Raw genomic sequence first — 13,660 nt, 5'->3', positions numbered from 1 at the left:
CTGTTAAATTGATTTATATATATTTGTGGATGAAAACTAACAATTATGTCGGTAATGAAATTGCAGAAAATACGTAGACAAAGATTTATCTTCTTCTTTTTCTTTCTTATTTTTCTTATTTAGTAAATCCAGGAAAACGCAGAAGCAAGTGTTACGATGGATTTACTTGACTTAATTAGCAGATAAACATAAATCGCGAATTATTTTAGAAAGTTCAAATCTATAGAGAGGTGCAGTCTCTATAGATGCGTCAAACTGTGTTTCCTCTTTATAAATCCAACACATCGATAATCATTTTTGCAAATCGTATGAGAGAGAGCATACCTCTCCATTATTACTCTGTGGCCGTCATCTATAGGCTCTCACTTTATCACGATTTTTCCATCGTGGACACGGTTTTTCCATCCTAGGCACGATGTCGAGTAACACGTTTGGGGCATAGCGCGGCCTTTCTCCAAAGATCGAACGCGTATTCTTCCCGACTGCGCGATTCATCTCGGTGAAAGTCTGCGACTATCTGTTAGGCATAAGATTTGACGTGGACGCTAATCATTGTCTGCGGTGCGCAACAACCGCTCGGCCATAGTTCGCGTGTTTTTCTTCACCGCGAAGCAGCGTGGAGAACGTCGGAGATTCAGCGTCGATATCGACGACTTCATCGGGAACGCAACCTCCAGCTGACCATTAAGAATCGGAAAAACTGACCCGCTCTTTATGCCAGTAGGTTTTTGTGCTTGAAACGAGGCGAATGCGGTTCGCGTCTTCGGAAAGAAAGGAACAAATAACGTGTTGTAAAAAAGTATTGGAGAAGTGTGTCGGAAAAGATGTACGGTTCCGCGAGAAATGTAGAATCATTGATTGTTCCCCGGGCATGGCCCGAGAATCTGCACGATGATTTTTGCGAACAAGTTCGTGACTAACAGAAATATCATCCAGCGTCCATAAGACGAGAGCGTTATGAAAACATGCGATGCTCGAATACATTTTCACCGAAGAAGAACCCTTCATATTCATGAGAGAATTCGCTTTCTAAGCTCTCCATGCATTGGATGTGCAGCTTTTACAGCAATTGTTGTTGCGAAATAATGAACAACTGAATAATTGAACAACTATCGAATAATTCATAGAAATATGTGGAAACTTGATTAATTATCTGATAAAAAGTTTCTTCATTTTCATTCACTAATTTAATTAATATTTATTTATTTTAATTTTTATTTTAATGTTTATTTTTACCAACTTTTTATAATGGTTTTAATCACGCGATCTCGTTTATTGTTGTATTCTTAATTCTTCTATCGAAATAGAATGTGAATTCATGAATACTTTTTTTTATTACTAATGACATCATTAATGTTTTATTATATTTAAATTATTAATTATTTTTATATAATTAATTTATATTGCGATCTTTTTGTTTTTACTTTCATATCTATTTTCAATCAGTCTAATTACTTGTTTCACCCTGAGGATGATTTGATCAAGGTTGAAACGTATGTTGATTTAATGTCATGTTATGATTTGATGTTTATATCGATTTGATAAATATTAAAAATAGATTAATTATCAACATCTAATAATTAGCATTGACTCGTAGCTTTTCTTTTCTGGCAATTTTATTTTAATCTATTTTAATTTGTTTTTAATATTTATCTTAATAAGTACCTATAATAATATTTATTATAATTTATTCGCAATTTATTCGCTGATCATTTTTTATCTGCAACATTCACTTTTAATTGATATATTATTTATTTATTTAAACAAACAGCCTTTTGAAATTAAAAACTTAACTCTTAAACGTATCATAAGAACAACACATTGGCATGCCTAACTTAACTCAATTGCTTATAACTTTTCATCAAAAATATTGTAAACACTTTTTTCTTTGAAATGCCAGATATTAAGACTCAATCATTTTTTGATTAATTTATTGTTAGATTTAACGTAATGCTATTGCAAAAATTGTGCTGTTTTTAGCTATGATTAAACTGATGGTTTTGTAGTCTAACTTTAAAAGTTACTGAGATTAAATCTAAACTACAAGTTAATTAGAAAATCGCGGACCTAAAAAGCATAACGTTACTATATATTATTGTATTCTTATTAGTAAAAAAGTTATAAGCAATAGAAGCATTGGAAAAAAGCATTGGGAAAAAGTCAAAGTATACCATACCAAAGAGGCGTTTAGAGATTAATTTGATTTAAATTAATTTTTTGATCGACCGTTCAAATACAGAAATATACCTTCGGCGCGATTGAAGAGAACTCTGGTTAAGACAGCATGGCGGTAACGGTGCCGTGCAGATGGTAACATGCAAGAGTGGAGCATCCGCGAGTCGCGGGTGATGGACCGTGACGTTCTCACAGATAACTCACAGCTTCCGACGTCCACTCGCGTTCTGTCTCTGTCGAGTTATCCAAGGAATAACTCGGCAGAAGAGCAGCGGTTCCTTTGTGGCCCCCTCGCGAGGAGGAGGAGTCACGTGTAATCATAAGATTCGATTTTGAATTTGATACACGTCTTTTTAACGTATAAAATATCAGAAAGTCACTTTTCCCGAAGAGGGAAAAGATGGCACGAATAGAAAATAATATTGAGAGCCGATAATGGGTGTGTTTATAACGACATCGTGAATATTGTTGTGTTTCAAGAAAAATTTCTTGTTCTATTTGCAGAGCACTGTGTCTTCAATGAGAAAGAAAAACGACTAAAATGATATTTAAGATTCCGATGATTTAGTTTCATTTTCATTTATGATATATGTATATGGCGGCAAAGAATTTTACATTTTTAAATTACAAGATTAAGACAATGTTGTGTTGCCGTTTATTGTATTTCTACGTAATGATCAAGTTGAAATAGTAAATTAGTGAATTTTGATAGATAAAATTAAACATTGGTTTTTAATTAAATTATGTAAGCATTAGTTTTTAATTAAATTATTATCACTAACTAGAGATATCTCGCTAAAATCTACTATTGTTTACTTGTTGATATACTATAGTGATATCTTCTTTATCGACTTGCGATAGATCGGTAGTTGTTTTGCGTATCCTTGACTCTTACCTGCATCCTCAATAATTTCGAAGATCGATAAATCGCTTCTTTATCATATTCTCGTGTCGCAAAAATATATTTCTTGAACTGATTTTGAATTGATATTCTCATCTCTGCATTAATTAGAAATTTTTCTTTCCAAAGAAAATTAGACTACAAAGGATAAAAAATAACATTGTTACACACACGCGCGCATATACATATATATATATATATATATATATATATATATATATTTATATATATATTTATATATACTTTTTATTAAGTTAAAGTAAAAGTAACAAATAACATCGAGAGAGTCTCTTCCAAATAGTCTTACGATGCTACCATATACAATATACTCCCCGTATGAAACACTTTCGGAAGACCAGAGATGAATATATACAAATTTAAAACGACTGTGATGATATAGCTGCAACGTTTGCAATATTCTATGAAGCGGCATAAAAAACGGTAGCACTAAGAAAGAAAAGACTCAGCCGTTGCTACGATAATCGAGGGGCATGATAAGGCATGAGGCCCGTGTTACATTGTGGGAATACGAGGCGATCGTTTCGAAACGTACTGTACAAAACTGTAGGCGGGCATGATTCTCTTATCTCTATATATTCTTCTGTACATTACTTTTTACACTTAACATTCGCCAACGCCGCTGGGGATTGTACATGGCACGGCATCACATGGCTGGTACAGCCGACCGATCGACACGTATGTTAATTTCCCGTTGTTCGCGATTCCTACGCGACACTTCCTGTCTACGGAGCGGATCAAGAGCGTCGAGTACCACGCTTCCTTCGAGACGAAAAGAATAAAGAAAGAAAAAGAGGAAAAGTATTACTAAAGATAGAACGTTCGGATGAGCTCTCCTCGAAAGATCGTCCGAACGTGGCTCGTCGCCACGATCGGGAATTGGAAGCCGCCTCTACGATTTTACGGCAACGTTTCGACAATCGGCAGGTACCAAATGGCCAATTGTTGCGCGCTTGAAAAGATAGACCTAACCCACTGTGATATGGGAATCAATCGTCTTTCTTTTTATGGGGACATGTAAGATATAGGTATGAGTAGTCCATTGAAGTTTGGATTTTTTCGTTTGGCAGACATCCTGGATCCGTCGCTGTAGCGAGAGATCGTTTCTAACGCATAGTGGCCTCTCTCAAATGTCGTAGGTCATTTTTTCGTAACCATGATACGGCACGCAATAACCGCTGTAAGTCTTGATCTCCAGGACACCGGCGTAGGATCGTGCCGGCGTAGAACCGGGATCCGTGTGCCTTCGCGGGCATCGGTGTCCACGAGGACACTGACAGAGAGGCGAGGCGTTCACCTCCTCGAGCTGCGAGTTGCGTCTTTTGCGAACGGTGAACAGGCGGCAGGGCTCCTTATGCTGACATCGTATTTTCTGCAAGATGAACAGCAAATTAATCGCGCGCTAAGACTTTTTGTCAGCATTGCGCCGAAAATGGAGGAAATCTTAGTATCGAAATATAATAGGTGTAATAATAAATCTTAAGCCTCAAGAAATTGACCAATCACAGTCGAGTATTCTTCTCACATTCGACTGTGATTAATTCTTTAAGGTTTAAGGTTTACTACGTCTATTGTGTTTCGGGACTTGGGCTGCGTTTGATCTAAGCGCTTTCAACGCTTCTATCCTTCGTGGAGAAAAATGAATAATCTTACTAGTCTAATAAAAGTATTCTTGCTACTTTTATGGAATTTGTGACAATTTTTTACTTGTCTGAAAATAAAAAATATCGGAGAGAAATAAAAAGTATATTACGATTGTAGTCAATCAAATGATTACTTATGTAAAGTAAATGACTATTTTCAAAAATAGAGAAACACGACAATTCTCAAGATTTCATACACTTGTATTTTTTTTTACTGCGCAATAAATTTTGTCAACGTTTAAGGAAAAAATACTCGTTGATAAAATAAATTCTATTCTTGTGTTGTATAGCAATTTATAGAGTAAGAAATAGTCACAAATTGCAATAGCATAAAATTTACTTTACAAAATGTGAAAACTTTTCAGTATGGCTACACAACGATTGATTATTTACTTGCCGAAAAAAGTAAAGTAAATTTTACATAAATGGGCGCTTGTTCCTTATCAATTCCATAAAGTACTGGAATCCTACACTGAGGAAAAAAAACATAGTTAATTTTAATAAATATTTAGTTCATTACTGCCAACTAAACATTTACTTACAGTAAGTAAATATTTGTTCAGTAAAAAAAATGATTGTTAAATCAAATTAACATTTCTTGTATCAAATAAACATATCTTTATATTTAATAAATATTTAGTTGTAGTATTTAACTAAATATTTATTAAAATTGACTATATTTTTTTTCAATGTAGCACATATTATTTTACATTTTTCTCCTTGCAGCCCAAGTGCGTGGTAAAATATGGGGATATCGACAGATATATATCGATTTTAGTGAAGCTCTTTGAAAATTGCATTTCGAGATAAAGTCCCGTGTTTTTCTTTATTTCTCGTTGACTTACGCTTTGCGGAGAACAGGCGAAGGCATAGACGAAGCCATGATTTCCATTTGGCGATTTGTGAGGTTGTCTACGCACTAAGTATGGCACGCTATTTGGTCGACATCGACAATAAACACGTTGCACTGTTGCATTCGCTGGACCACCTCCGGGTGCCAATGTCCACGTAATGTCCCTGTGGTAAAAAGTTAGGATATCTGAATGCGAACTTACAATTTATTACAATTTAGTACCATCCATTCCGCGAGTGAGTAACTCGGATTCAACAGTGATTTTCTTTTTGCACGGTTTAACGCGTTTTGAAAAGAAGCATTTGTTCAGTGAAAAATTTACAAGAAAAATTATACTCTCTAAAACTTTTACAGTGAATTGCATTTTAAGAAGTGAAATCTCACTCATAAGACAGTATTCATAGTCCGTTCTTATTTTAAGACTATCTTAAATAACATCTTTTACTAATATTGAGAGAAAGAGAGAGAGAGAGAGAGAGAGAGAGTCAGGTTGATTCATCTTAAGACATCTTAAGATGGTTTTAAATATAAGAACCGACTACGTGTATGTGTGTGTGTGAATATCTTGAAAAAGACTGTCTCAATTTTCAATCTTTAGTGTAAGATTCCACTTCGAAGAATTTAAAGATTACAACAATTTCATCCGACTGTTATACAGTAATAGAGTTTAACGTAGAGTGAAGCTAATTGTAAGATCCAAGAACGCAAGATGGAATCGTCGAATTCGAGTGGGAATCGCGGGGAATGCGTGTCGTGATCTAACTAACTTGAAGTAATGACAGATGGGAAGTCGTTTCACGGGCTCGCAAAGCTTGTAGCGGCGCGTTTTATCGGCGATCGTGTGTCCGTCGTCTCCATGAAGACTGCTGGGGCAGGCACGGCCGTTCGGGCAACGACATTGTCTCTCGACCCACGGTGCACCATATAAATCCACCTTGCTACATACCTCGCTCCGATCCGCACACTCCGGTAACTCCTTCTCGCTGTTCTGCGCAAACAAGCACCCGCGTCATTAATAAAGCGATTGACACTCGTTCGCCTTTCGCAGAAATTCAATTGTCTCTCCGATCCGTTCCGGAATGGCGATTTTATCACTTTGTTGTTTATTTCGTGTCGATGGTGAACACGAGCGCAAATACACCGAATCAAATTGCATTGAATGCGAGCAGCTGACCGATATTGCACAGAAAACGTCGACGTTATTAATAAATAAACATCTGGAGACCTGTTTATTTCTCGGGGTATGATAACGGAATTATTAGTAGGACGATTATGATCGCGCGGCGATTGTACCGTTGCGTAATAATAAACGTCTGAACGCGTCGTGTCGCGTTATGGGACTATGGTGCTTAATGAAATAAACGGGACGATTGCGCACAAGATTCGTAACTGAAGTATATCCGCTCTTTCTGCCGGCGATACAAAGTCTGCTATAACTGGACTATTTAGATGTTGCCAGTCCATTCATTGAGGCAATCGCGTACGTCCTGTCCGGCCTATCGTCATCGGCGATGCCAACTACCGTAAGGCGACCATAATCTCGAAATATCTGCTGAGAATATATCGTTTAGATTTTTTGCACTAAATTTTCAATTCACAATCTTGCTCTTCTTATATCTCGTATTCCTCTTATCTTTTTTTTTAACAGTTTTTATAACTAACGAAACTCTTTGCTCGTCACGAGTGAATTTGTAATATCAAATTTCGTCGTTTGCTGAAGCAGAAATTAATCTGCTTCCCTTCTCTCCGAGAATCTTGTATTACGTTACGGATTTACGAGTACAAAAACGATTTAAAAAACTGTCTTCGAGCGATCACGCTCGTGATTTCTGTTAACGCGATACGCATTTATCGAGGTGCACCTCGATAGTGCGTGAGTCGAAGTAGTTGAAGCAACGTAGCCATTCAGCGAAGAAACGTTCGAGGAAATGGTCTTCCGCCGTTTTACCGCCGACTGTGAGCATTCGACTTTTTGCTATGACCATCCGTTCATCTCGTTTGTCTTTTTGTCGCTCCCTCAGATGTAGTTTCTACTATTACTACTACTACCATTACTATTATACTACTTACTACGATCATTCGTCACGGCACAATGGATCGAACGAATAGCTTTTTATGAGGAAAATCCTCTTTTTCATCCCGTTCCTTTAGACATCCGTTCACATTTATATGTCTAAAAATCTTGCCTACCAGCTTCCGAATAATCTTTTATTTACTTACGATATTACTTGGAGTTTCCGCAACATAGCCAACAAATTGAAGAGATAACTTAAAAATTTACAGAAAAATTCTTTAGCTAACAAATTATAAAAAGGTAGTATTTTTTAAGATAATTTTTAGAAACAAATTTTTAAGACAAAATTGACTTTCTATGTAGAGTAAAGTGATATAAATCTGAACGAAATGAGATTTGAAGTTTTCAAGTTTGATTCTCTTCTGTTTAGTATCTTTATTCTCCACACAATGAGAGGGTTATCATACACGGAGAGAATTTTTTCTTAGAGTTTACCCTGAAAATATGATAGCCATGGAACAACATTGTATTTCGAACAATTTTAATGTAAATTATCTCTCTCATTCATTAATAAAACTACAATAATAAAGTACAAAATAAGTTTGATTAATTTTACCGAAGTGCATGGTAAAAAAATCTTTAAAATATTGTATTGTATTACAACTACCATATTTTAAGGGTAAATTAAAAAAAAATTCTCTCCGTGTACTTGAAAAATTGGTTTCAAACTTTATTTCGTTTAGAATTGTACCACCTTATCCTAATTGATATTTTTCATAAATTTATATATTACTATACACATAATATAAATTTACAATTTAATATCATATATCGTCTAATTAAACAAAAAAATATATTTGACCATACGCAGGTGGTATACACATAAATAATTTACAATTACTGAAGACTGACATTCGTCAAGGATGTTTTTAAGCTGCGCTCATCCATCTCACGGCATTATATCCCAGTTTCAAACGCTTCCGATTGTTAATCGTATTTGTCCGCATTATCCTTCCCGCGCGGCCTTCCCTACGCATCTCTTTATCCCACTTCCGTCGGCTCTCTACGAGCGAAAGAAAAGGTGAAGCGGAACGAAAGGCGAAGGAAGTTTTTGAAGCTGATATAGCGGCAGCGAGCAGCGGGATTCACGCACGTACACACGCGTACACACATGGAGAACGGCGGTAAACTAAAATGGGATAATAGAAGGACCGGAAGGGCGCCGTAAACCATCCGGAAGTTCTCACGCGTCTCTCGCTTCTCGCACGGCCGCAATGAAAATGACACCTGGCACTCGGGATGGACATACTATACGAAGGCAAAGAAGGAGAAGAAGAAGGAGGAGGAGCCGCTAGGCACCAGCGACGACGGAGGAGAAGGGCCGCGCGAGACGAGGAACGAGATGTGGAACAAAAAAAAAGAGAAAGAGAGAAAAGAAGAAAAGAGAGGCAAGAGACGCACAACACGCAGGGAATCTGGTCGGATGGATGGATGGATGGATGGCGTTAGTAAAAAGAAAGATCTCTCGCTCATCGTTCCATATAGCCATACCGGATGTCTCTAAGCCTGGAAATCTTGCCGTGCGATCGAAAACATAATGGCACTGGCTGCTCCGTATACATCTCGGCGGGATAATTAATCGCTACTCGATGCGTATCTACTAATTGTCCGAAGAGATAATCGTAATAAGCACACAGTGTAGATCATGAATGGAGCGATCTACTACGGAAAAGGATTACCCTCTTTGATTTATTTACTTAAATCAGTAATATGAAATTAAACAAATCCTTGTATTAGATTTTTCTTTAAACACATTTTTCGAAAAATGAAATACAAAAGAAAGATTACGAGGAAACGAATTATTATTCTTCTTGGCATAAAATCTTAAGAAAAACCCTATTCAATTGTGTTGAAAATGGCATTTTCGGCTACACCGGATATGTCTTCAATTGTATTTTTCTGCTCTTTTCATTTCTATGTTTATTGTTAGAGAAGCACAGGTAGTAGAGGCACATGATTGTTGTATTAATCTACGGTTACCTGTTAACAACTGAAAGGGAGAAAGAGAGAGAAGTGAGGATACAATAAAAAGGGAAGTTTATTTTTCAAGACCGATTTTGTGGTAGCTCGTGTGATTCTCGTCCAATATGCAAGGAGCAGTTTTCTCTCCTCGACGACATCGTCGTCATCCCCACCGTGTTGTTCTTGCGCACGTACTCTCGGCCCACGTGCGAACGTACGTACGTATCTACGATACGTTGTACTTGGGTGTCGCGCCTGTCCGCACGTGTATACCTACGCACTGTGCCTCACAGGGGACACGTATGCACGCACGGACGCACGCACGCACGCACGCACGCACGCACGCACGCACGCACGCACGCACGCACGCACGCACGCACGCACGCACGCACGCACGCACGCACGCACGCACGCACGCACGCACGCACGCATAGACGCGACGCACACGCGCGTATACCGTCGACACGTAGGTGTTTACAGCAACGACAGCAGCAACAGGTTCGAGCATCGAGTGGGCGCCGCTCTTTGCTAACGGCTACGTTTCCCTCTCCTTCTACTTCCTGCGCCTGTAAGCGGACGATTTAGCTTCAAATCCTCGGAATGCTACCCGAGAGTATGTATACGAACTCGCATATATGTATGTATATATCGTCGGAGAGATATATGTACATACCGGCACCGGGACTTCCGTAACATCTAAAACTTGTTGAAAATCGAAACGTAACATCTGTTGAGGAAAATCCATGAAAGAAGAATTTGGCGGTCTAAGATTTGGCGGACGAAGGATCGGTCACGAGAGAAATAACACGAGATCTCTCCCACCATTCATGTTCTCGGCGATTCAATTGCGTGGCTCGATGAGATGGATTCATTAATCGTCGGGATTAGGTCGCTAAACATTTAGCCGCTTTCTGGAGCAATTTAAGTGCTAATTCGTTCGAGGAACTTAATAGAGCGAGTAACGTATTCTTAAAGGGGGAAAGTCGATATGAGAAAAAGATTTGAGAAATATGCTTTATTGAAAATAAAAGGACAGAAAAGTAAAAGGATGCGACATTGACGCTGCAATTCATGTGGCTTATATAAAGTATTGCCTTTCGTTTATTGAACGTGCTTAAACGCACGACATTAATACCCATTTCTACTAATAGTTTAAGTTTAACCTTCGCTCAGTTCAGCTAATTCTTCATTTTTTTTCTAGTTCTAAATTTCAACTAAGATTAAAGTTAATTGGCAGAAACGAACATAAGTGAGTTACGTGTATCGGTCAGCTAGTCGATCAACATATTTATACCAATGGCTACATAATAGTTACGTAATATATATATAATGAATTAGAAAATAGGAAACTACATATATAGTTGCAATATACATGAGTTACATAACTTAAGGATTGAAAAATGACAATAAATTAACAAAGTTGACATGGGAAAGTGGCTTACCCCGACTTGATATAACACCCTGGGCTCCTCGTGCGACATAACGTACTTCTGGTTACGATTGATCAGGTCTATCTCGACCGTCGTGTCGTCGAATTCCTGCAGGTCAGCGTGATACTTGCTTTCGTCGATGAACAAATACTCCTTGAGATATTCGTCGTGCTCGATTCTCGACGCCAGATCGAGAACCTCGCATTTGCTCCGACGAATGACTCCGACGATCATCAACAGAGTGTACAGCAGGTGCCGTATCGTTTTACCGGTCATCGTGTCGCAGTGTCGCAGCAAGCACAGCAAAGTTCTTCCCGATAAAGAATCCCGATCCGAGAGAATCGGTGATCGCCTGTTTGTGTGTGTGTCTCTCTTTCCCTTTTTCTCTCTCTTTCTCTTTCTCTCCGGAGGGAACGTTTGCTGCGTTAGGTGTTTTACTCCCAGGTGGGGGGATGCAATAAAAAGAATGGTAGGGGGTTCCGATACGTTCACCTTCTTATTTGCGCGACAAGGCGTTCAGAACGAGCGGGAGGAGGAATACTCAGGGAATACTCATAGCAGAAATACAACACGGATCAAGAAAACTCGAAGGCTCGCCGGTCGTCCGTTACTGCTACTTGAAGTCCATCTTCGTGAATCTCACCAAACGCGAGTCTTCTCATTGATCGATCATCGGAGAGAAGAGGAAAAAGGAGTTTTTCCTATTGTTTCGCGATGAACCTCGATCGCTCGTCCCGAGGAGATCGACTGACACGTACTTTTTCCCGAATTCGCAGATTCTACGGGTCAGGCCCGCTGGAAACTCGCACAATTCGAATCTTGTACGGAAGTCTCGTTTAGATCTTACAATTTTTTTTCTTTCAGTCACGAAAACAGGATGTCACGTGTCTTTGTTTACCGCGATCTCCTCTTATCCTCCTCTTCTCGCGATTCCAGAGACGCGAAAGAACGGTTCCCCGATCGTGATCGACCGATCTTGAAGAGAGAAAGAGAGAGGGGAGCCTTCAGGATTTGATAGAGCGTTTGATCGCACTCGCGCACTCTCACCGAGTCGCCGATCGTTCCTTGAAATCTCTTATCTATCTGTCGCTGATTCGTTCGTTCGATCGTCCGTGCGGTACTCCTTTTTTGCGGATCCTATGAGATCTGGAGATTCTCTCGAGAAACGGAGCGCGATCGCTAAAACTGAGAAGAAACAGAACGTCCCGACGAGATCGGCCTATGCGAAGGTATGCCGTCCGCTCGACTGGACTCTTAAAAGCCAGAAGTAAAGCATGAATGGATGCCCCCACCCCTTTTCCTTCGCCCTTCCCGTCCCTCCCTCCCGCGCCTCTCCCTGGCATCTCCCCCTCCTCATTCTCTTCTCATTCTTGACTGCTCCTGCCTCCCCCCCCCCCTTCCATTCTGTCCCTTGGCTCTTACGTCATCCCCACTACTACTCTCTATCCGGGGCTCCTCTCTATCTCTCCTCACCGAACGTTTTCATCGTCGCCGTTTTTTCTCGGGACTCGTCGCCGTTTGCCGTTTGTCCTTGTATCGCATCCTCTCTTCCACGGGCACTCCGTACGAAGCGTGCATTCCTCTCCGCTCTCCCCGGGAGCGTATTAACGAGTGTTTTACTCTTTCTCCAGAGGCCGGCCCGTTTGCTTTCGCGCGCGCGCGCGCTTTGTTTTGTCATTATCCGCTATGTTTTCTACACATTCTGTGTTCCACGATCCTTTTCTCTCTTCCCTCGTGCTTTTATCAGCGAGCCAGCGATTTCCCTTCCTTGTATCTTCCAATCGTACCTAAATACGTTTACCTCGTTTCTCGCGCAATTCCGAATCTCGTTTGAGCATCTCATAGCTTCCTTCTTTCTCCTTTTTCTTTAGCCTCTTTTTTTTGTGTGTTCTTGTTTTTCTTCCTCTAGATATCTAGATTTACTAGAAATACTAGAAATACACATTTTATCTTTTTTTTATCAGATAGTATATTTTATCTTTTCAAATATATCAGGATATTTCTGCGATTATTCTTTATCTTTATGAAAGGTAGCTGTATTTTTTAGCTGATTTCTCGAAATTTATCCTTACAAGTGATTCATATCTCGTATCTTTTTTGATATTTACAAGATTTTTTTGCATAATACGATAAGATGTTAACTATCTAGAACAATGCCAGTAACAATAACAATGCAAGCTTCTTCAAAAATTAATCACTTGAAGGTCCGATTCTTATATTCAAGTATTCGGAAACATTTTGTAGAGTGCTCGAAGATATTTATTATTATTAAAAGTACAAGGATACCGTAAGAGGAATGTCGCGAAGAAATGCTAGAGCAATGCAGAGACAACCATTTCTGCATCGTGATATTACCGATATTCATGCTGAGACATCAACAATTGATGATGACTGTTCTTGTTACAGGGAGATTGTATGCTGTGTTCGGTAAAAGACAAGGCCGGATCGTATCTACGGAAAGTGCTTATGGCTTCGGTGGACAATTCAGAGTATTGGCCACTCTACCGGTTCTAGAGAGCTTCCATCTCGCAAGAGAATTACGGACGCAAACGTCCGGATTGGCTAGTCCGCAACTAGTTTTTAGTCATTGGGAGGTAAGCGCGT

The 13,660-nt window shown here is 39.2% G+C and overlaps 2 protein-coding genes across 2 annotated transcripts in view; one reads left to right on the top strand and one right to left on the bottom strand.

The window, feature by feature from the left end:
- LOC105152615 (elongation factor-like GTPase 1) overlaps window positions 1–13,660 on the top strand; it is a 42,878-nt gene that overhangs the window by 28,266 nt on the left and 952 nt on the right. The window contains exon 4 of the mRNA XM_087409105.1: window positions 13,463–13,650. Coding sequence (XP_087265231.1) covers window positions 13,463–13,650 — 188 coding nt within the window. The remainder of the gene's footprint in view (window positions 1–13,462; window positions 13,651–13,660) is intronic.
- On the bottom strand, window positions 3,655–12,336 carry aos (protein argos). Its single transcript, XM_011066963.2, has 4 exons — window positions 11,069–12,336; window positions 6,358–6,578; window positions 5,583–5,754; window positions 3,655–4,466 (listed from the first exon to the last, which is right to left on the bottom strand). The coding sequence occupies exons 1-4, from the start codon at window positions 11,330–11,332 to the stop codon at window positions 4,221–4,223; spliced, it is 903 nt and encodes a 300-aa protein (XP_011065265.2). The 5' UTR covers window positions 11,333–12,336; the 3' UTR covers window positions 3,655–4,220.

The sequence above is a fragment of the Acromyrmex echinatior genome, chromosome 8 (assembly GCF_024713525.1).
Source record: "Acromyrmex echinatior isolate Ae372 chromosome 8, ASM2471352v2, whole genome shotgun sequence".
Taxonomy (NCBI): Eukaryota; Metazoa; Arthropoda; class Insecta; order Hymenoptera; family Formicidae; genus Acromyrmex; species Acromyrmex echinatior.
The sequence above is the reverse complement of the archived record's forward strand: the minus strand, read 5'-3'. Positions and strand labels throughout refer to the sequence as shown.

Coding starts and splice junctions, on each gene's coding strand:
- aos (XM_011066963.2), bottom strand. CDS start 11,332: ATGACCGGTAAAACGATACGGCACCTGCTGTACACTCTGTTGATGATC. Junction 6,579..11,068: donor GGGTGTTATATCAAGTCGGG/GTAAGCCACTTT, acceptor TTGTTTGCGCAG/AACAGCGAGAAGGAGTTACC. Junction 4,467..5,582: donor TCGCCTGTTCTCCGCAAAGC/GTAAGTCAACGA, acceptor TTCATCTTGCAG/AAAATACGATGTCAGCATAA.